Source organism: Drosophila ananassae, chromosome XL, assembly GCF_017639315.1.
Source record: "Drosophila ananassae strain 14024-0371.13 chromosome XL, ASM1763931v2, whole genome shotgun sequence".
Taxonomy (NCBI): Eukaryota; Metazoa; Arthropoda; class Insecta; order Diptera; family Drosophilidae; genus Drosophila; species Drosophila ananassae.
In genome coordinates this window covers 1349265-1371449 of record NC_057931.1, presented here as the reverse complement: position 1 = coordinate 1371449, position 22185 = coordinate 1349265, and the positions used below count along the sequence as shown (strand labels likewise).

Below are 22185 nucleotides of genomic sequence, written 5' to 3'. Positions count from 1 at the left end.
CAATTGGAAAACATTTCGGAGCAGACTTTTGGGCGCCGTCTCGCTCGCCAATCTGCAGGCGCCACCGAGAACCCCCCCCCGGGGAAAAAGAGGTGGAGCAGGTCTACTGCTGCCCGGCATAATGGCGTCGTTATTATTTCGGCATTAAAAAGAATTAATACGCTTCAATAGTTCTCGTTGTCGTCGCCGGGAGTCTCGAGACGCCTCTCGACGTGAATAGATCGTTAGGCAGCATGCCAGGCAGTCACCCCTGAAAGCCAGCCCTCCCCCTCCGGGAAGGCCATCCCCTGACGAGGCCTTCCACTAGTTCTGGGCCTGGCTCGGCTGTCACGCATAGGAGAGCAATTTTTTGGCTCTCGAAGCATGCAAATGGAAGAAGCAGAGCCGGAAGCGGAAGCTGGGAAGGCTTCAGGGGCGGGGCACTCATGGGCGAGCGTGAATGGACGGCACGAGTTGGCTCCCTCCTCGCTCCTTCGCCGCTAGCTGTACGGCTTTAGTTCCCGTACAGTTCCCTCCCGCCCGTGGGGGAGAGCTATTGATGGAGGAGAAGAGCGTGGAGCGTGGAGCGTGTAACCAAAGCCCGGAACAAGTGGCATATGCAAATGCTGCATGAAACATAAATTCCATTTGTGCGAAAACAAGGCCATCAGTGGTGGCTGGCTCTTCTTTCAAAGCAGGGCCGAGGGTCATGGGATTGGTGGGAAACAGATGAGTCTGTGATTCGCGCCGGCAAGAGCATAATCCCGCGCTGTCAGCTGAATAGCTGGCCAATAATTGCACAACAATAGACGACAATGTACCTGACTGACTGCCACTAAACTTGACGTGGCACCGGGATGAAATAGAGAGTAGTCGCCGGTCACTTGCGCCGATTAACCGCCGATAATCCCCAAACACTATTTGTCCTCTATTCGGATCGGAGGGAGCTCTGCGAAATGAAGTTGTCATTCCCGGCGATAATTATGAGTCGAAAGGGGGCGGCGGGCCAGACGGTCTGAAATTTGCATCAATGCAAATTCGATTTGCAATCGTTCAGGGCGGAATCGGAAACAGAATCAGATACAGACACAGACACAGACACAGAGGCAGATGCAGAGGCAGATACAGATACTGATAGTGATTGTGGAATAGCAACAGAAAGAGCCACAGCCAGCCAGCATTCCAATTCCAATTTAGTTGCACGCAAATATTTATTTAATTTCTATGCAAACTCATGCACAGATACATGGCTATGCGAACGCAGAGATACAAATACAGATACAGAGCCAGTTGGCAACACAGATAGATTGGCATGCAGATAGAGCCACATATGCAGAGTGGCAGATACGGCATCAGATACATAAATACAGGTGCTGTCACTGCATATCTATTAGATACACACAAATGCATACAAGAGCGTGTATTTTCGATTCGGCACTGCCTCTGCGGTTCGGTCCGATTTCTTTGGTCCGCTCCCCGCCCCCACTCCGTCCCATAATCGTCAGATTCCGTATTCCATATTTGCCTTCAATCCGGCGCTCTCAATTGAATTAGTTTTCCACAGCATTCCTGCCGGCATCCGGCTGCAAATTTATTTGCTTATTAGGGCCGAGCTCCAATTAAAGTTAAGCTTGCTGGCAGTGATCCCTGGACCTGGACCTCCTCCACTCCTGCGTGTCATCGAATGTCAAAGGCTGCAGGCCACGACAAGGTTAAGTCAACTCCGTCCCAGCTGTATGAGTTGTTGGCCAGGAGGAGCGGAGGCAGTGTGCCATATTTTAATAATTAATTAAGGACTAATTAAGGACTTACGCAGAGTCCCATTGGCCTGTTGGGTGATCCCCCCAGCTCCCACCCGGCCTAGCACAATGATTGGAGTTCACACAGCGGCCCAGGCCGACAATTACACAAATGGGATGCCGTCCGGGCTGCTCTTCAATTGGAAATGTGTTTTGGCAATGTCCCGAAAATGATGAATCGCATCCGCATCCAACCAGTCCGGAATTAGATCTTTTTTCTGGCCAAGGTTCTGGTTCTGGTTATGGTTATGGTTCTGGTTCTCGTTCTGGTGATTTGCTGTTTACCCGAAACATCATCAGGGCTGGCCACTGGGAGGGCTAGGGAGAGCCAAGCCCCTTTGTTTTCTTCCTGTTTTATTGTGAAGCCGGAAGGGGAAGGAGTGGGAGGACGAGGACGAGGATGAGGAGGCCCACCCACCGCTTTGTGCATTTTCCGGCTGGCTGCTGGGAATGCTGCTTCTGTTCCCTCCTCTCCCGACAGCTAGAAGCATCCCTCGGTTAATGAACACAACGATACTGACATCGAAGGAGGGAGCTCAGTGCATTTCGCAATTATGGAATGCCTCCGCCCTGCCCCTGCCACTGCCACTGGCGCTTTTCTGCTTTTTGGCAACAAATTTAGAACGAGCGTAAAATTTGTAATTAAATGCCTGTACTCCACTTTGTGCCACGGCGGCAGTGTGTTTGGGCCGCAAATGAGGTCATCCGAGCTCCGTTTTTTCTCGTTTTGGGTCTCTCTCCGGCTGTTATTGTTGTGACACTTTTTGGTGCATTAAAACAAGAACAGAAGCGGCAGCCAGGTGGTAGGTTGCAGGTGGCAGGTGGCAGGTGGCAGGTGGCAGGGGCGGGGAGAGTGCCACTCCACCGCCCTCCGCACATTGCGTATTTGCCACGTTGGTCACGATGCAATAATGCCCGGCGCTGGCCATAAAAACAAAACAGAAAATGAATACAAAACAAGGACGAGCCAGGACTAGGGTAGCTGCTTCCGCGATACTCTTCTCCGAAGAGTTGGTAATAGATTGGAAAGTAATACCACCAGTGGGGACTACTTAGAGATCCAGAACACTATATCCTATATGCCTTGAAAGGCCCACCACCTCGACGGCACACGGGTCGTATACGCAACGAGTACCCTGCAGCCATCAAGCAGTCACAACAACGCAGTGACTGCTGCGAGGCAAAAAAGGACACAAAAGGACAAAAAGAGGCAAACAAACAGCGACAAGAAAATGACAGAAGGTTTCGATTATACAACAAGCTGTGGGTGGCGGGAGGAGAGGGGCAGGGTGGGGCGACAGGATAATATAGCTTGTTGTTCGAGCGGATTGGAGATGTCTGGCAGGCAGGATGGGCGGGGGGTGCATATATGTTGGCTTTCCGAGGGCGTGGCCAGTGCAGTGACACTGCACCCGTTCCGTTGACCCGCATCTACGGACGAGGACGAGGACGAGGACGAGTCCGGAGACAGGGACAGACACGGAGACGGAAACGGAGATGGAGACCGAGTCGGTGGCCCCGTCACTGTGAAAGGGATTCGCAGTTGCCGGGCCCGGACAAATGATAAATGACAAAGGACATACGCAACGCAACGCACTGCCATCTACCAATTTCCCCAATGTTTCATGTCCTTTCAGGGGGTACTCTGCACATATCAGGATATACAAGGATATTATCTTGCAGGTCATAGATGCTAAGTGTAGATCGGAAGATAATGGATCTACTAATCGGTCTAGGTCTTTTGCTTGAGAACCTGGTGGAATTTGGGGAAGATAGACACTCCTTTCCCCCAAGGACTCTTCATAGGGTGTGCTCACTTCGGCGTCGCCCCAAGGAAGCTCTCCTGGCCCGTTTTTTCTGGTATTTAGTGAGCAGCTGTTACCTTGTTGCTGTCACTCAAAGTGCTTTGTAATATGTGGAGTGTAATGCACATCAGCTGCTGCGAGGCTCAAAGGATAATTAGTTTTCGGGCCCCGGCGCCGGACTAATCTATTATCCGGAGCTTAATTGTTTCAAAATAATGTTCGCCATTGATGTTCGGTCTAGGATGCCTGCTCCTCTAGTTTCAGAGCCGGCTTATGACTCGATTGCATTTGTTTTCGGAGTAGAGTGCAGCTTGGGAAGGAAATGGAAGCCTTGAGACGGCCGTTCGAGGCTCAGTTCACCGCACTCTTACGTCTCATTGGGCTCATCGGCAGACAATGGCCGAAGGACAGCCTATTAGAGGCATCTGGCCCTTTGTGTGATTGTGCGGCTGGGCTGTCGAGTTTCCACTTGAGCGATTCATTTTAATTAGGCAAATCAACACGAAGGAGCTGGGACTACCAGCCCCGTTCAACGATTCCAAGAAAGTGCCAGTGGAAGTGGACACTTGGCATGCCAGCCTCTCGAAAGCCACTCAAAGCCCGGCCGGAATGCGTTATGGCCGAAAAAAACAGGAGCAGGGGGGGAGAGAGTGCAACATGTTTCAGTGTTTCCGTGTCCGGCTTGTTCAATTTGCGGCGACACGAAAGAGGCAGGGACTTAAATGCCGAAACAGGAGATATATGCCGGAAATAATGACCCTTTCGAGGGACCACCACGGCTCTGTCGGGCACTAGTCTCCTCCATACCTTGGCCGATTGGCTGGCCCCGCTTTTAAAGTTTAAATATCCGGCATCCCAGTCGCCCAATTTGATTTCTGGCCAGAGCCCGCCCCTCTTTGCATAATGTCCTGCCGGGCAGGGCGGGGCAGGGGCCAGGGGCAATTCAATTAAATCGCCCGCCGTTTTAAACCCAAATAAAAATCCACATAAAAATCAAAATTAAACTCATGCCAAGTGGCGGGATGTGGGACATGGTGGCCTCGGTCTCGGTCTCGGATCCGGATGCGGATGGGCTGCGTCCACATTCAATTGGCATTTCAATTTGATTTGTCGGCCGGATGGGGAGGAGGGGCGCGGTGCTTAATGTGCAAATCGTTTGAATTGTTTGAATCAATTAAATTTCTGGCCACGCATCGCCGGCCGTTGCCGACTGTCCGTCAGTTGTTTTGATTTATTTTCGGGAGTCCTGTCGTCCTGTCGTCCTGCCGTCCTGCACGCGGCAGTTGCCCCGGATGAACTTTTCTGCTAGTTGGTGTCGGGCTCTCGGGGATTAATACAAATTAATTGAATCAGAAGCGCATAAATTCGAGATGGATGCCGGAAAGTTAATTCCCGAAATCCATTAGGAGGGCCTTTGCCCAGATTGCCGCCGACTCAATGGGGCGTGGTGCATGCCACACCGCTGCAGCACTGACTCGCTGGCGGGTTGAGGTGTTGCGAATTAAATTTAATTACGCCAGTTAAAACCCGTTCTCCTCGGCGGGGCCATCAATCAACTGTTCAATCAGCCGCCCAGTGGCCTGCCATCACTGCAACCTGCCAAGGCCTGTCACATTTGTCCGCTAATTTCGTCAATTCGAGCTCAGCTAAAGTGGCTAAAGAGTTTGCTCTTTAAAGTGCCATCCAAAGCCCACCTCCGGAGTCCCCAACAGATCACTCATAGCTGCATGATTTTATTGCTGAAGCCCCAGAGCCCCAGTTACTGTCAGTTTTGGGCCAGTTTTTGATTAATGGTCCGGTCCTATTTGAGAGCCATCCTGCGGCCCAAATAAATAGTGTCCACTCCGCCGAGTGCACTGATTGCGGACAGTTGCAGGGTGCTGGCCGAAATTTGAAATTATAGCAGCAGCACCCCGGCAGCAGGACCCACCTGCCCTGCCGAAAACCACCGGGCGGCCCTCTGCGAGAGTTAATTTGATTTTAATTATGGACGAGGCCGCGACCAGCAGGCTCGTTTGCCAGTTTGCGGTTAATCAACTGTCCATGGCATAAATATTTTGATTGCCGCAAATGCGCCCAGGATGGGGGCAGGGCTGGGCAGAGGCAGAGACAGGGAGTGCCTTTGACAGGACCCGGAGTACCGCCGAAAATGAGATGCCGGCTTTGCCGCAGAAATGACAATTAAAAATAATTTGAAATGCAGACGCCGGGGGGCTGTGGCTCCGGGAAGCCTAACCCCAAAACCTAAGCCCAAACCCAAACCGAAGCCAAACCGGAGTCCTGGATGCAGGACCCAGGACACCCCCCCGCCCGTGCCAGTTTCCGGGCATAGACATAGACGCTGGGCTCGAGAGCAGCGCATTTCATTAAAATTTCAAGTCGACTCAACTTTCGAGCACACACAGGACAGCACTTGACAACAAGAGCCTCCGGCGCCACCGTCACCACCGAAGCCACCGCCTGCAGCTCCGCAGGACACTCCACAGTCCTGCCCTCGCCTTCCTGCCACCCCCCGGCCTCGTCCTGCGGCAACGCCATTTAAAATTAGTAAAAAGTTAAAGCCCAGGCGGAGCGAGCAGACAACATGAGCTGCCCAGCAATTAAGTGGAACCGGGAAAAGTGCTCGCCACAGAGAGTTTCAAATAGACCTTCCCATATCCTTTTTTGCAACTGACTTTTCTTTTTAAAATAGTTTTAAAGCAAACTTAATAATTATAATGGTAAAAAATACTTACTTTTATGGATAAAGGATAAGGATAAGGGCTCTTCCCAAGGAGCCTTCACAGGACGCTATCCTAACCAACCGAATTACCCGAAATCGCGGCGTAACCGAAAAAAAATCAACTACAAACACTTTTATTAGATGCACTTGTCTATAAACTACACCATTCCAATAATTTTAAGAGGATTAACACTATTTTAGAAGCAAATCCCGATATAAGGATACTATCAAAAGGATCTAACACTTGAACACTCCCGGCACTGATCGCGAGTACTGATTCGGTTCGATTTTAAACGAAACTTGCTTCTTTTGCACTTTTAAAACGAAATCGAGTTTAAATTAAACAGAAACTGAACGAAAACGAACGAAATATTTGAATTTTAGTCCAATTGGATAGCGTCCTTTAGTGGGAAATAGAGATCGCAGTTGGAGATAGAGATGGCACTTAGAAAGGATCGATAGATCTATCGATAGTGGCAATAGTGTTGTATAATACAGGAACCAGTATTAAGCTTGTATTATTGGCGGGCAAGGACTTCAAGTTTAAATTTTTAATAAATTTAATGTATTTTTAAGCATAGAGTGTTTTTAAATGGCTTCATCGTCCATCATACCTACCTTCTGCCAGGTATCTGCTGGGCAGCATTCCATGCTGGCTGTTGCAGGTGATTGTAGCTGAAATTCAAAACGTCCGACCAAGTGCTGCTGGCTGCAATTTCCCCCTCCAATTCCAGGCTTCTCTATGCACGCTCGTCCTGTTCCTGTTTCCCTATCCCCACATCCCCAGGCCCACAAAGAGCTACTTCATTCCGCTCTATTGCTCCTTTCGCTCCCATTCGCCGGCGCTGGTCCTTTCCGAGTCCTGACATTTTTAGCCCGGAGGGTTTTGTGCTGCTCAACTCAACGGGTGTTTGGACCTGGCCTTAGGGGTCTTTAAGCGAAACTGTATCGCCCGGGTGGCTTCGATTGGTATGCCAGGCGGCGAATCAGAGTCAGAATCAGAACCAGAATCGATGGAGCCCCTTTTTCTGCAAACTGTAGTCACAAAATTAAAAATTCCAAAATTCCAGCGCCAATTCCCCACTCCGGCCCCCCACATTGAAAATGCCATTCAGTTGACTTTGCTTCTGTGTGTATTTCTCTTCTTGGTTTCGGTTGCAATCGTTCTTAATATTGAATTTCATTTATTTGCGGGTTAGTCCCCAAACTAGCCGGGCTTGCTAACTTTTCTACCTCACATAGTTGCCAGCTATCGTTAATCGTTATCGTTAATCGTTTATCATAAATCGCCTGCCATTACTGTTGAGCGTTCCATTGCCATCTTGACTTTTCGTTAGAGTTTTCTTTCAAATTTCTTTCTCTTTCTCTAGCTCTTCGATTTGCTTCGTTTTTTGGCTTTTTTTTGTTTTTTATTTTGTATTTATTTTGAATTTCGTAAACGCACACCCACGCACACACATATCAGTTAAAGTTTTAAGTATTAATAATAACTTAAGTTTAAATAACAATCACATTTACTTATTTCTTTTTTATTTCCATTCGTTTTCGTTTTGTTTTGCTTTCGACCCAAAAAAAAAGTTCTAAACGCTTGGCCTAACTTTAATATTTGATTTACGAGTAGGTTAAGTTTATTTATTTAATATTATCATAATATTCATAATATTTTCTCGGATTCGCTTTGTTTCCTTGCTTCTGGGAGAAATTGTCAATAAAACAATTCGAACAAACGTAAACAACAAAAGTGGTTAAATCGTTAGTCAGGGATTATATTCCACCTATATATATTCTCATATGCATATATAAACGGGCATAGATAATTCCTACTACTTACAAATACGCGCCACTTGCAGTGTACGGCTGTGGTTTTACTTTGGCTTCACTTCTAAGACTTCAAAGACTCTATAATTCACCGATCGCGTCTATATATGGCATATATATGTATGTATGTCTGGCTGTGTGCGGGTATTGCGAGTCGGAACTACTGCACGAACCGGAAATACACGTAATGCATGGGATGCATCGTTAGGCCTATCGATAAGTATCGGAAAAGTGAACGCTACTCTCCTACCTACCTCGTACATGCTCTCGAAAAAAACATACACATACACATCGATACACATATATATATATTCATATACATCCCGACTATCGTCTATAGCTAGTTTATCCTTTAAAATGTGTGTAGTACATATAAATTGTTCGTTTCTCTTTGTAAATTGTGCTTTTTGGCTTGCTACAAAAGTTCGGCACATTTGATTTGGTTTTGTCCAGTGAGTTTTCTATGTGTGTAGTTTGCGATACATGAATACTTTTTCAAACAATCTTCGAGATCCTACATTTGTTCTCAGTGCAGATGTTGCGGACATGGGTTGTGTGACGTAGGCGTAGCGTGTGAGATGCTTCCTAGTCGGGGTCACCATCTGAAGGTAGCATCCTGAGGTGTCCTGTCTTAGAATCCTGTTGGTAGTCCCCCTCCCTTCCACTCTCGGGGCTCTCAGGGCCCCTACAATAGCTCTTCTTCTGTCAGTGGCCAGTTCGGGGTCACCATGGGAAGCCCTACCACACTGCGTATGCGTCATATAACCCTATTATGCTATAACCTAGGGGTAATCCTCCGGAAGGACTAAGTATATGGTGTATTTTGTAGCTTTGAATTCGAAATGTGATCCTTTTGAAACCAACTCAGGCTCGGGCTGAGTAACAGCCCAGGCCTCCCCACACATACCCTCTCCCGTGCAATTGCCAGGCTCCCTCCTCGAACATGCCAATCGAACCGAAATTATTTCGCTGCAATTAACCCATTTTCTGTGGTTCGTGTTGGTTTGACATTAGAGTTGTGTTCTGTGTTCCGTGTTTAAATAATTAGCCTAATTAATTATGCGCCAGTGCACATCTGCAGATACTTTCCTGCCTCCTATCTATCCTGTTCTATTCTGTTTGTTTGGCGAATCGGATATATCTGGCATATCGTTATCGTTTCGGTTGCGGGCTTATGCTATATAGTTTTGTGTACTGTAGTTATAGACATTGAAATACTCGTTAGTCGGCCGGCCCCTCCCCCGGGTTATCTTTTGTCTGTGTCGTTCTGCTTCTTCTGGAGTGGGTGGTGGTGGTGGGTGGTTGGTGGTTTTTGGCGGGTCTTGGCGAGGGAGAGGGGCGTCCGGCCGCAAATAGACAAACAATTAATTATGATTTATTCACGTTTTTATATTAATCGCATTTAATTGCTATTATTCTATTATATTTGAAAATCAACAAACAGTAAGTGGAAAAAGTTGTCTCTCTATTTTCGTATTAATTTACGGTTTTCGGGAGCAGTTCTCCGAGCTTTCCGGGGTTTCCCGCCCAACCTATGGGGCGTCAGTGCTCCTAGTAATCCTTACTTTCTAGAATCTAGACCTAGATCTCTTGGAGATCTAACCGCCGAGTGCGAAAAAAAATGCCTTGCTTACCCAAATCCGCATCCGGATCCGTCTTAACTTCCGTTCACATCCACCGCCGTGGGAATGGCGTGGATTCCGTTGGCCAGGCCCCCGCATCCGGTGGTGCTGGGTGGTGGTGGCGATGCCGGCGGGGAGGCGGGCGGCGTCAGGGTGGTGGGTTCGCCGGCGTCCAGGTCGAGGTCCTTGCCGTTGCCAATGCCGTTTCCATTGGCCACGATGATCTCCGGCTGCTCCTGCATTGCCGGCGGTGGTGGCGGTGGCAGGGAGTCCATCTGGCTGGACTCCAGGAGGGCGGTGGTGGCGTAGTCGCCCAGCTCCTTGATCTCCTCGGTGGATGGAGGGGCCGGCAGGCTCATCAGGCTGTCGTAGTTGGCCTCGGCTTCGTTTTCATTTTCTGCGAGGGTTTGGGTTTCTTCCGGCTTGGTTTCCTCCGGTTTGGCATCCTCCGGCTTCGATTCCTCCACTTCTGGATCTTTCACTTCGGGCTTTGATTCTGGCTCTGTTTCTTTGATTTCAGCATCCTTCTCCGGCTCTGGCTGATCTTCGCTCTGTGGGGGAGTCTCTTCCTTCTTTTCCTCTGGAGCTTCCGGCTCTTCCTTCTTTTCAGCCGGAGGTTGCTCCTCAGCGGGAGCTGGTTTCTTTGGAGCGGGAACCTCTTGGTTTTCGGTGGCCTCAGGCTCTGGCTTCATCACTTCCTTCACCTCCTCGCCAGTGTTCTTTTCCATTGGAGGAGCCTCCTGGGGGGTCACAAGGATGGGCTTGGCTGTGGGAGAGCTGGTGGCGTAGCCAGGCTGTTCGATGACGTAGAGCTCCTGGTTGCCGTAGGAGTAGCGCTTGTTGGAGTCCCCGGAAGAGGTGGAGCTCAGGTCCGACTGCGAGAGGCCGGTGCGGGCGAGGACCCCTTGGTCGAGCTCCGGCTCCTGGGCATGCTCCTCGGAGGCCTCCTCAATGAGGTGGAGGGGAGCTAGTCCGGTGCCGGCGAAGTCCTGCGGCGGGGCATGGATCTGGACCTGCTCGTGGCTGGGGGGCAGCGACTGCTCGTCGAGGTGGTGCAGTCCGTTGGCCGTCAGCTTGGTGTCGAAGGGCAGATCCGTGGTCTCCAGGCTCGAGGCGTTGGCCTCCCCGGGCTGCAGGTTCTTGGAGTCGATGCCGCGGGCCACCTCCACCACGAAGACGCCGTCCTTGTCGGTGTGCATCTTGGTCTCCCTGGCGTTGCGGGAGATGTCCTGCAAGGCCGAGAAATCAATGAAGCGCTAGAGAACGGCAAGTGGGTGCAGGACACAGGCACATCCAACTAACATCGAACACAACACCAAGAACAGAACAGAAAGGAAAGGAAAGGAGTGGATAGGAGAGCGGAGAGTCCTTGAAGGGGTGACAGGATAACAGGGTAGCAGGAGCGAAGGCGACAGAGCAGACAAATCGGTTGGCTGCCATGCGGAAAGTGTCGAAAATTGCATTTGCATATCCTTGCGCACACACACACAGTCGCACACTCAGACACACTCGCGCCTCGAGGCCACAGCACACAAGCTCGCACACAGAGACACGGGCAGGGCAGGACAGGACAGGATACGTTGGTGTCCTGGCTCCTGGCCCGCAGGGTTGACAAATAGACGACACCAGGCTTTGGCTGTCAAAATCATTCGGCCCGCAGGCCACTGGCACAGGATATTCCCGGACCATCGACCATCGACCATCGAGCATCGGGCATCGGGCGGATGGGAATCAAAAGGACACTCGAGCTCCAAGGACCGGGCACAAGGAAACAATCAAGTGCAGAACTAATTACAAGCACGCCGAGTCCTTCAGCCCGATTTTGTGGAACTTGCGTGGAAAGGACATTCAAAATAGTTGCAGGATGTGTGTGAGTGCCAATAACTGCAAATTTATATTCCGATTTCAGGCGCAATCACTAAACAATAAACAACGAACAATAAACATAAAAGTTGAACAGAAAATTCAAAAATGGGAAGCACAACGGCAGGAGCAATAAAATTGCCATAAATAATTTTGAAACTGAAACGGAAAATGGGGAAAAAATAAACACCTCTAGGTATCCACTAAATCTCTAAACGATAAATATGTATCTGTGCGATGCAGATGCAGATGTGTGACAGAGACGGCGTCGTGAGAGAGAGAGATGGGGAGTGGCGGAGCAGAGTTCGACCCCTGTGGGGGATATTTTTTTAGGGGAGGGGCAGGCGACTAACTACGACAACATCCAGATGACAAGAGTCCTCCCAACTACCCACTCCCGACCAGAGCGAACGAGACAACAGAGCGTGCAAGTGAGACAGGTAGACAGGCAGACAGGCAGAGAGAAAGAGCTAGACAGAGAGACAGAGACAACAACAACAAGATCAGGGACCAGGACACCGATCCGGCGATGACTGACGAACTTACGTGGCGCTCCTCGGTGACTACAATCAGATGATTGTCCTTCAGAGTCATCTTGGTGACGGAGCCGCTGGGGAGGAGGGGTAGTGGCCGCGCCGCCACGGCTGAGGCTGCCCCCGCCCCACTCTGGTGCCACCGGGGGGCGGCGCGGCCTCTGCCCTCTGGCATCTCGAAGCGGAATTCTAGGGACTCCAGAAAACCCTCAGTGCTGGGGTGGACGGGCGGCGGGCAGGACGATGGCGGTGGGTGGGGGCGCGACCCTGCGGCGGGGACGGAGCCGGAGGCGGAGGAGCATGAGGACGAGGCGGATGCAAATGCCGAGGCAGTCGATGAAAGCGACGACGAGGCCGACTGCAAAATAACCCGGAGAAATGGGGGAAAATGGAGAAAGCTGGCATCGACATGCGATTCACACCCACACCCACACACACACGCACACTCCTTCGCTGTCCCTCTCACGCACTCAAGTAGCCGAGAAATTTCATTACCAGACAGCGGAATTAATTTCAATTTCAAAGTCAACTCTAACTTGAACTCCTGCCAAGGCCGTAAGAATCCAGGACCAGGTCCTTTCGGGTGTGGCTTTAAATTCAATTTGCAGAGCACACTTTCGGGCTGCAGCTCCTTAAGCTCCGTCGGTTTCAGCTGCAGCGGGCACCGCCATTCCGAGGCGCGTCTTTAATTTCATCTCTCAGCGAAAGCAATAAAATTTCCACCGGAAATTTCCGCCATTGTTTAATTTTCTCGAGAGCCCGAGTGCATTTGGGATGCAGGATCTAGGATCCAGGATCCAGCGGAGGTTCAGGGGGATGGCACTGGCGTTTAAATTTCAATTTCCATCAAGTCGCGGATGGGCTGGGGCTGAGGGGGCGTAGGGACTGGGGGCATGGTCTTTCAAAAGTGTTCTGCTTCTCTACCGGGGTGGGGGGAGGCGTTGGGAACTTACCTCGTGCTTGGAGTCCTGGCCCTGTTCGCTGTCGTCGCCATGGGCACCTCCCGCGCCGCCAGTTGAAGAGTTCTTGTTGTTCAGCACATACCTGTGTGAAAGAGACAGCAGCAGAGAGGGAGAAAGAGAGAGGGAGAAAGTAGATAGGTGGCGAAAGTGGGGAAAGTGCTCTGAGAGAGGCCAGAGTTTCGAAATCCAATGCATTTCTAATGATGCCGCGACTGGAATTAACATTTTGTTGCCTACTTTGCGGCTGCCTGCAATTACTTGGCTAATACCCTGGACTTCCACCCCATGGAGGCATGGGGGAGGCATGGGCGAGGCATGGGCTCATGTTCAAATAAAAGTTGATTGTAAACGAAAACCCCCTCTGCCTAGCACCATAAATAATCTTGTCCTCCACAGAAATGATTCATGTCGGCACAGAATCCCCCACAATGAGCTCTCAGTGCCATTAATATGAAACATTTCCATGGGAAAGTTCGGTCCCCAGAGCATCGTACACCCCGAGTAGGTACCCACTTCGTACTGCCCTCGTGGCGCTATTGGCACTCAACAAATTTCAAGTTGGAAAGCCGCCGAAAACGAGCCACACGCACAACTAATTTCTCGTCTCGAGAGTTTATTGTGCAATTTCCTCTCAACCACACACACACCAGCAGAGTGTCCTGCCAAGGAATAAGGCAAATAAATTGTGTGTTTCCTTTTTATTTTGACTGGGCCACCTTTTCGGAGGGCGTGGGGCAACAAACTGGCAACGTTTGCGGCTGCCATTTGCCGTTTTATGCGTTTTTCCTGCGGCATTTGGGAGAAGTCAGGGAAAGCATGCTTCATAAGACGGCTCAGGGATCACCTTTGCCGAAACAGCGGCCTTGTTAGCTCCTGCCATCTTCCTGCCTGTCTGTGTAGTGGTGTGTGTGTGTGGCGACTTCTGTTTCCGGCCGCTGCGATTCCCGATTCTGTCGTCTTGATTTGTTGCGCCTTCAGTGTCTTCAGTGTTGGGAGACTGACGGAAAATCTGACACCCGGTTTCACTTTTCCCGCCTTGTGTTCCCGCCCTGGAGGAATGGAGGACTAAGTACACTGAGAGGAAGTTCCTGGCTCCAGCCCCCCTCCTAAGCTGGCTTTCGGGATGTGTGTTTACCGTGAAAGCTGCTTCGCCCAAGGATTCCGGCCCGATTCGTGGCGTTGCCAAGATTTATGTATGGGACAGACTGCGGGCGATAAAGGATGTGCTGCTCTTAAGCCTGCCGCACCCCCCCAGACCCAGCCCCAGACCCAGTCCAGACCCAGCCAGCCTCCCTCCCCCACCACGTCGCAGATTTGTCAATGTTTTGTTGCCATCCCGTCTGCCTGTCAGTCTGACGGGTGGTGGGAATGCGGACGAGAATAAAACGCCACGAATGAGGCTGATAAATGCGATTTGCCACGCCACCGCCTCGGGGGTAGGGGGAGGGCCGAGGTCCTGGCAAATTGCTTCAGATGGAGTGCATTCTTCAGGTATGCGTAGGTGGGCGCTGGGAAGGAGGCAACAAATTCCGCCAGCGGCAGGAGCTGCCACCGGAAATCCTTAAAATAGAAGCGAACGGATTAGGGTTGCCGCCCTCCTGCCACCAACAGGAAGTCTATCCTGGCCCTGGGCCTTCGCGCCCCCTCATCCTTCCACCCCCTCCTGTCACTTCCTGCCCGGCTTGCAATTATTTTTGATTTGTGTGCGCCAGGACATCGACGGCTAAGCTGATTAGGCAACACACGAGGCGTAAGCAATTAGCCGGGCCAGGACAGGCCGCAGGGCCAAGCGGACGGACAAGGCTAAGACGGATTCGCCCTCCCTAATTGGCAGAATTTCTATTCCTCAGCTCATGGGGATTTCGTAATCCCCCCCAGAGGTTCCCTCACTTACCTGATGGCGCAGTACATGGACACCAGCAGGGCCGAGGGCAGGATGACGATGATGAGGCCCGTGGACACGGCAAACACATTGAAGAAGCCTGAAAATAGAAACACAAAGCTTAGCCAGGTCTTCGATCCTCTAAAGAGGCCGGAACTCACCTTCGTAGTCGCCCATGGACTCATCGGAGAGAGCTGTGGCGTTCATCGTCCTGCCGCCGGAGAGGAGAGGAGCCATGGCCGAAGCAGAGCCCGAGCCCGATCCTGAACCAGATCCCGATCCCGATCCAGCTCCAGCCTCACTCTGCAGGAGGGTGGCATTCACCATCTCCGCCACCTGGAGCTGATCCCGATGCAAGTGGCTGTCCAGGGGGCGGTGCGGCAGTTGGCTGAGTCCCTGCTGGCGGTGCGAGGGACTCTCGAAGGGATAGGAGCCCTCCACCCCGTCGAATCCTCCGCCAGCCCCGTCGTCGATCAAGTCCCCGCCGTACTGGATGGAGCTCTCGATCACGTCCGGCTCACTGTCGATGCTGTTCCCGTGCAGGTCCGCGTCGAACATCCCGCCCAGGTCCGAGGGCATGTAGTCGATCTCCTTGAGCTCGATCTGGGGCGGCAGCTCCCCGATCACCGGCACCCCGATGGCCAGGTCCGGCAGGACGGCCGGCTGGATTATGATGTCCTGCTGCTGTGGCGCCGCCGTGGATGGCACCGGCTGTTGCTGCTCCACCTCGATCACCGACTCGCCCACGTAGGTCACGTCCAATGGCGGAGCACCGTCGCCACTGCTGCCGGACACGGAGCCCGAGCTGGAGCGGAAGATCTTCAGGGAGGAGTCGGCGTTGTGGCGGGGCGAGGGCGAGAGGATGATGTCCTCCTCGGAGGGGCGGGCCGGCTGCTGCAGGGGGAAGAACTGGTTCTCCAGCTGGTACTTGCGCTGATCCGCTCCGCCGCCTCCGGGCAGCACCGTGGGCAGGGACTCGCCCACCTTCACCTCAGTGTTTGAGATGTAGAATATGGTGTCCGAGTCGCGGTCGATGCTGGGCTTCCTCGGTGGTGGCGGAGGAGGCGGTGGCGGTGGCCTGGGATCGGCCAGGAACAACTCGTCGGCGGTGGTGTCCTGTGGAGGGCGCACTGGGGGCGGTGGTGCTGCCGCTGCGTCCGAGTTGCGGAACGTGAAGATGGGATTCAGGTGCTCCGCGGAGGCGGAGTTGCCGGCCAGGGATCCCGACTCGGAGCTGCTGTTGTCGGAGCCGCTGTCTATGATCTCCACCACCAGGATCTCGTCCCCACTGGGCTTTCCGAGGGCCGAGGAGCCGGACTTGTCGTTGGGCTGCCGGTAGGAGAACTCCAGGTCCTCGCTCTCGCTTCCGAACGCCTCGGAGACGTTGATGTGGATCTCGATGGCCGCCGGCTCGGGCTTGCCCAGCCCTGGAGCGCCTCCACCGGCAGGCTGGGTGGACACGTCCGCCCGATCGATCACGTATTGGGTGAACCGCTCCTGTGGCACTTCCCGGGGTGGCTTGGTGGTTCCCGGCCCTGTCTCCTGCGGCGGCGGGGCGTAGAAGCCCTCGTTGTCCCGGAAGTTCGTGGAGGCCACTATGGAGTCCACCGTGGAGTCATAGACCTCGATCTGGATGTCGGATATCTTGGACTCGGTCCGCTCGCCGCCGTATGTGGTGCCCGGCAGGCGGGTGGTGCTGGTCTGCAGCTCGGGCACTTGGAAAACGGTGGTGGAGAGCACGGAGGCGGTCTGGCCCGGCGGTGGGGATGGCGCCGTGGTGGTCTCCGGCAGCTGCTGCTCCAGCAGAGCTGTTGGCGCCAGGATCTCCACCAGTCGGCCGTTCTTCAGCTGGCTCTCGATGGAGGCCACGTGCTGGTGGTTTGGTGGCTGTGGCTTCCTCAGGGGATGCACCACGCTGAAGGTCTTCTCGCCCATGAAAATGGGTCCCAGATAGCCGTTGTGCACCGGCAGCAGGGGCGTGGCGGGGGGCGGTGGCTTGGTGGTGGTGCTGCTGCTCTTTGCTTCCTCTTCCCCGCCAGTGGTTAATTCCTTTTCCATCTCGGGAGTGGTGCTGCTCTCAGTAATCTTTAGGGGGGTGGTTGTGGGCACTCTCTCCACTTCCGTCTCTATGGTGGTGGTTGCCGTGGTGGTGGTCACTGTGGTGCTAGTCGTGGTGGTGCTATCTGGGGTGGCGCTAGCTGCGGTGGTGCTTGCTGCAGCGGTGCTTGCTGCAGCGGTGCTTGCTGCAGCGGTGCTTGCTGCAGCGGTGCTAGCTGGAGTGGTGCTAGCTGGAGTGGTGCTAGCTGGAGTGGTGCTAGCTGCGGTGGTGCTCACTGGTGTGGTGTCCTCTGGGGTGGTGCTGCCGCTGGGAAAGTGCTGCTGCTGCAGCTGCTTCTTCTTGGTCAGCTTCCTTCCATCATGCCCGCTGTCCAGCGGTGGAGGGGCCTCCGTGTTCTCCAGCTCCAGCAGCTGCACCACCGCCGGTGGTTGTGGGTGCAGCCATTGCAGATCCTCCACGGCTTCCTTGGGGACTGGTTGAGCGGCTGTAGGTGCTTCAGTGGTGCTGCTACTTCTACTTAACGGTGGTGCAGTGGTGCTATTGCTTCCCAGTGGTGCTGGCGTGGTTGGCACTTGTGTAGCCACTTCGGCTAAGTCGTTGGCTTTTGGCATTTGGTTGGCTTGGCCGGCGACCGTGACTCTGGCCGCCGTCGGAGTGGGAGGGGCGCCCCCCTGGTGGTCCTGGTGGTGCAGGGGCCCGCCCAGGGTGGTGCCGGCGGTGGCCAGCAGGAGCAGCAACCAGGGTGCCGCCGACATGTCTCTGCGATGCTTCTTCAGCCCGCCTTCTTACAGGTCCAGGAGGTACAAGTCCTTGTTCCTTTTGTTTTTTATGCAAATTTCGGTTTTGATGAGAATCTCTCGCTTTTTGTCGCGCTCGCTGTGCGGTGGTTGCCTTTGGCACTTAATTTCCCTCCTCGGCGTGGTTGGCACTTGGCATTGTTGCTGCTGCTATTGTGCTGCTGTCGTTGTGGCAACTCGGCGTGGCAGCATCATCCTCTGGTGCAGCGTCTTCGTCCTGAGCCGCGGCAAGTTGCACTCATTTGTGGCCGGGCGCTGTGGCTGCCGCTGTCGAGGCGGCCATTTTCTGCGGCTGCCGCTGCCGCAGGACTCGTCGTCCTTGTTGTCCTTGCTCGTCGTCGCACCGCCGAAACGCAACAAACAGATGCCGGAGACGGCAGGTTTCCAGCGCACTCAAGTGGGTCTCTGCCTTTCAATCTCAATCTCTCAAATTGCAGCCCGGCTATCGTGCAGGTCCTGGACGCGGGGATGGAAATGAAATTCGCAAAATATGACAAGCTTCTCCAGCAAGGACTTCAAGGACTAACTAATGAAGCAAACGAAAGCCATAAGAAACATAAACAGAATGCGGATACCCGATCCGGGCCAACCTTTCCCTCTGCCATCGCTCCTTGCCTATCCCAGATGTCCCAGATATCCAGATATCCTTGATATCCTTGATATCCTGGCCCGAAAATTAAAAATATGATGTACAAATTCGTGGCATACTTTGCAGCGAAAATACCGCAAACTGTTGCTACAAGCCGCCTTTATTTAATTTAGTCAACTGCTGGAAAGGAATCCTCCGTGTCCTTTGAACCCTTTTCGAGGCGGGGAGGGGCGCCCGGCCAGACCATGCAAATTAAATATAAAGCCTGCCAAATGATTCGATTTCACAGCACAGGACCCTCGGACAGGCTCGGACAGAAAAAAAGGGTTTTCTCTTTCTGGACCGAAAGTGGAAAATGGAAAATGGGCTCCAGAAATGGGCAAACCGCAAGCAGGCACAAAGGCTTTCAATTCGCTCATCATCGTGGTCATCGTAACAAGTTGCCTATCATCACTGCCCTTAGTCCCAGGTCCTTGGTCCTGGGCCACGCCCTCTCCGCCCGCCGGGAAGGACTAGTTGGACGGCACATCAAAGGGCGAAAGGAGCGAAAAGTTTGCGGCTGCAGAAAAACAAACGAAATACACAAATGGGAGCTGAAGAGCTGGGGAGCCAGGGAGCCAGGGAGCCAGGGAGCCTGGCAGGACGGCAGGATGGCAGGATGGGGCGCAAAATAAATGCGGAAGCACAATAAAGGCGTCGATAATGGCAGGCCAAATGGCATGAAAGGAGGAATCTATAAATACACACAAATCCAAAGAAGCCATAGAGTGGAAAGGTTGCCCCGAGGGGTCCCGGGGAAATATTAAAAAATGATAAAAACCGGAAAGGAAGTGAAGGGGCTAGCCTGGCAAACATCTCCCTGAAAACTAAGCCCATAAAGAGTGTAATCTGTGGGCCGAAGGACTCTGCTTCAGTCTGAGATGCTGAGACTCATTTTATTTGGAAAACAAGCCCAGAACTCCACAAAAAATAAAACTTAAATCAAGCTTACAGAGTGGAGAGAAATCCAAAAACACAAGCCATTTTTTAAAACTTGGCATAAATAAATCACAATCGAATGCTGAATAATTAAGCTCTTAAATAACAAAATACAAGCCTTTATAAATTAATATTCTTCTAAAAATAAAAATAAACCCAGAACCAAACAATTAATCTTGAAAAAAACAAGGGAACTGTTTGAAAAAGTTGACTTACCGGCGGCGTTTTTGGCACTCGCGCTTCCACTCGCCCCGCAAGGTAATCCAAGGGTCCTTGCAGAGCCTTTCACAGCTTCACTATATCCTTTCTATTTATTTTTGAAAATAACTTTTCAGTTTTCCGGCTGACTTTTGGCCTCCAGTCTTTCACGGCACTCGTTCATGAATTTTCAATGGTTTTCATTCAAGTCACCGTAGTGTTTTAATTGTTCTAGCACTGCACTGGACTACACTGCAAAAAAAAGCAAGAAAACCCAAAAAAATAGAGATATATGCGGGCTGAAGGAATCGCGACCACGATGCGGTTTAAACAGCAGTAACAACAAGGCGCTTCTTTAATCGCCCGGAAACCGCGCCAAATTCGGATGGGGACTGGGGCCCGTCCAGAGGGGCGGGGATGGGGCCAGGGATGGGGGGTGTACCGTCTTAAGGACTCACAGGCTAAAGGGGGGCCTTTCGAGTCGCTGAATCCGAATATTCGGAGGCTGGTTTCCCGTCGCTACGGCTCCTAATGCTGTGGCTGCTGCTGCTTTCGCTGCTGCGTCCTTTAGCTCCGAAAACCGCACGCAAACTGCGCAAATTTCGAAGCATCCTCCGCCTTAAAGGACTCGCAGGACCCCGGCACTTCGGCGCTTCGGCTCATTTCCCCCCGACAGCCGATTTCCGCATCCGAAGCTGCGGAAGGGCGAGTGCTGAAAAACGCCCGAAGCTGGTGGAGAGTTTGGAGACTTGGCTGTCGTGGTGGGTGACTTGGCTGAGTGCTGCCAGACAGTTGGAAATAGTTTTTAATTGAAAAAAACTAAATATAAATTGGAAATTAAGTTACTGACAGAAAGAAAACAGAAATAACTCTTTTTTTTTTTAATTTTTCTTGCCAACATAATTTATTTTAAGGTCTGGCAGCTTTGTTTGATTTTCCATTTCATCTTCAAAAGTTTGGAAAAACTTATTCAGAGCTTTTTTCAAACAAGTTTTTAAATTAAAACTAAGCTGTTGATATGTTTTTGATTTAATCTTATATTTATGACATACTTTACTTAAAAAAATAAATAAAACTAATGACAGTCAGTGAGTTAGAAGACCCCATTTCTAAACCATTCTTCTTAGCTTTTCTTGAATCTTTTGGCATGATTCTCCTAAAGTTTCTGCATTCCTAACCTCTCACTGCATCTGGCTGCCAAAAGTCGATCCTCAAACTCGATCCGATCATGCAACCCACACGATAACTCCCATAAATAATCCGCCTGCTTGATTACGTAAAACTTGTCCGTCTCCTCCTTTCTGCTCTTTCTTCTGGCCCGCCCAGTCTTCTGGGGCTTTCTTCTGGACGCCCGACACACACACTCTTCTTTTGTCTACGCCGAGGAATTCGAGGCCCCTGGGGCGACACTCCCAAATCCGAAATCAAGTGTCTCCGTCTCCGTCTCCGATGGAGCATTATTTTGCATTCGAGATGGACAGGAGACAGTGGATAGGAGACAGGAGACAGTGGAGAGAAGACAGTGGACACCGATGCCAGGCACCGTTTGATTGCGGATTTCAGTTACGGACATCTGTCAGTCCACCGATTTCAAGACTACTGTACACTGGGAAAAGAAAAGACTACTTCTCAGGGGTTTTGGGGAAAAGAGAGGCTTAAGAAGTCTTACAGACAAGCTTTGGACCTGGCTTGGACAGATTAGACCTTTAATTTTAGTTAGAAACCCCTTAGATGTTGTTTTCAGTGCAGAATTCCAGATACATCTGAGAGCTGATGTTGCCCGTGGGTGAGTTTGGCAGCCATTTGGCAATGGCATTTGCATTTTGACAAATTAACAATGCGCATACCTGCGCCACCACCGCCAGAAACCATCAGTGAGCCACCAGCACCGCCAGCCAGCCAGCCAGCCACCCACACCACCTGCACCACACCAGCGCCCATTACAGGCCGCTTTCGGGCTAGAAAACTTAATTGAATTCCCCGCGGGTGCCTTCGAAGGCTGACCTCGAAGAGATTCGTTTGGCAGTCGATGTGCCTTTGTTTTTATTTATTTACGTTTTTTGTTTTGGGATTTGGCCGTTTGGCTCTTAGCTCTTAGCTGCTTAGGTGCTTAGGTGCTTAGCTCTTTGGCGTTTGTGCCCCTTTTTGGCGGAACGCTTTCTTCTCCGGCAGCCGTTACACGTCCGAACCACTCCGAGGCCGGCCGCATTTATCGAGCGTAATGAGCACGCAGCTCCACCGCCCCCGCACTAGCTCCCGCCCTCTGCCAGCTGGCCCCTGGCCCCTGGCCCCTGGATTTGGCCAAGATCGAGCCCCATTAACACACAAATCCAAAGCGTTTCAATTGCCCGCCGGAATCGAAATCAAAGCCCAGCTAGCTTCTGGCCTTTTGCCCGATACTCTCAAGAAACCAGGGTACATGAGCTAGAGGAGGGCTTCGAGCCCTTCGCCTCTGAGCCCTTTCCTAGAGTATCGCCCACTCCTCATAGGTATCTGCTTAGTTTTTGGGTTAGAGCTGCATTTGTCAATGACACGACCGCCACATACGCCGATGATTTTATCGCCTCGGGTTTATATCG

At 52.0% G+C, this 22185-nt stretch overlaps 1 protein-coding gene across 2 annotated transcripts; it reads right to left on the bottom strand.

The window, feature by feature from the left end:
* Positions 1–7420: 7420 nt before the first annotated feature.
* On the bottom strand, positions 7421–20227 carry LOC6503909. Of its 2 annotated transcripts, none has more exons than XM_001963789.3 (6): positions 20049–20227; positions 19625–19858; positions 15147–18297; positions 14998–15085; positions 13095–13185; positions 7421–10974 (listed from the first exon to the last, which is right to left on the bottom strand). In XM_001963789.3, exons 3-6 carry the CDS (start codon positions 17797–17799, stop codon positions 9781–9783), a joined length of 4026 nt encoding a protein of 1341 aa, XP_001963825.3. In that variant the 5' UTR covers positions 17800–18297; positions 19625–19858; positions 20049–20227; the 3' UTR covers positions 7421–9780. The 2 variants fall into 2 exon arrangements, with proteins under 2 accessions (XP_001963825.3, XP_032308466.1); XM_032452575.1 differs by having other exon boundaries at positions 20065–20227.
* Positions 20228–22185: the final 1958 nt, after the last annotated feature.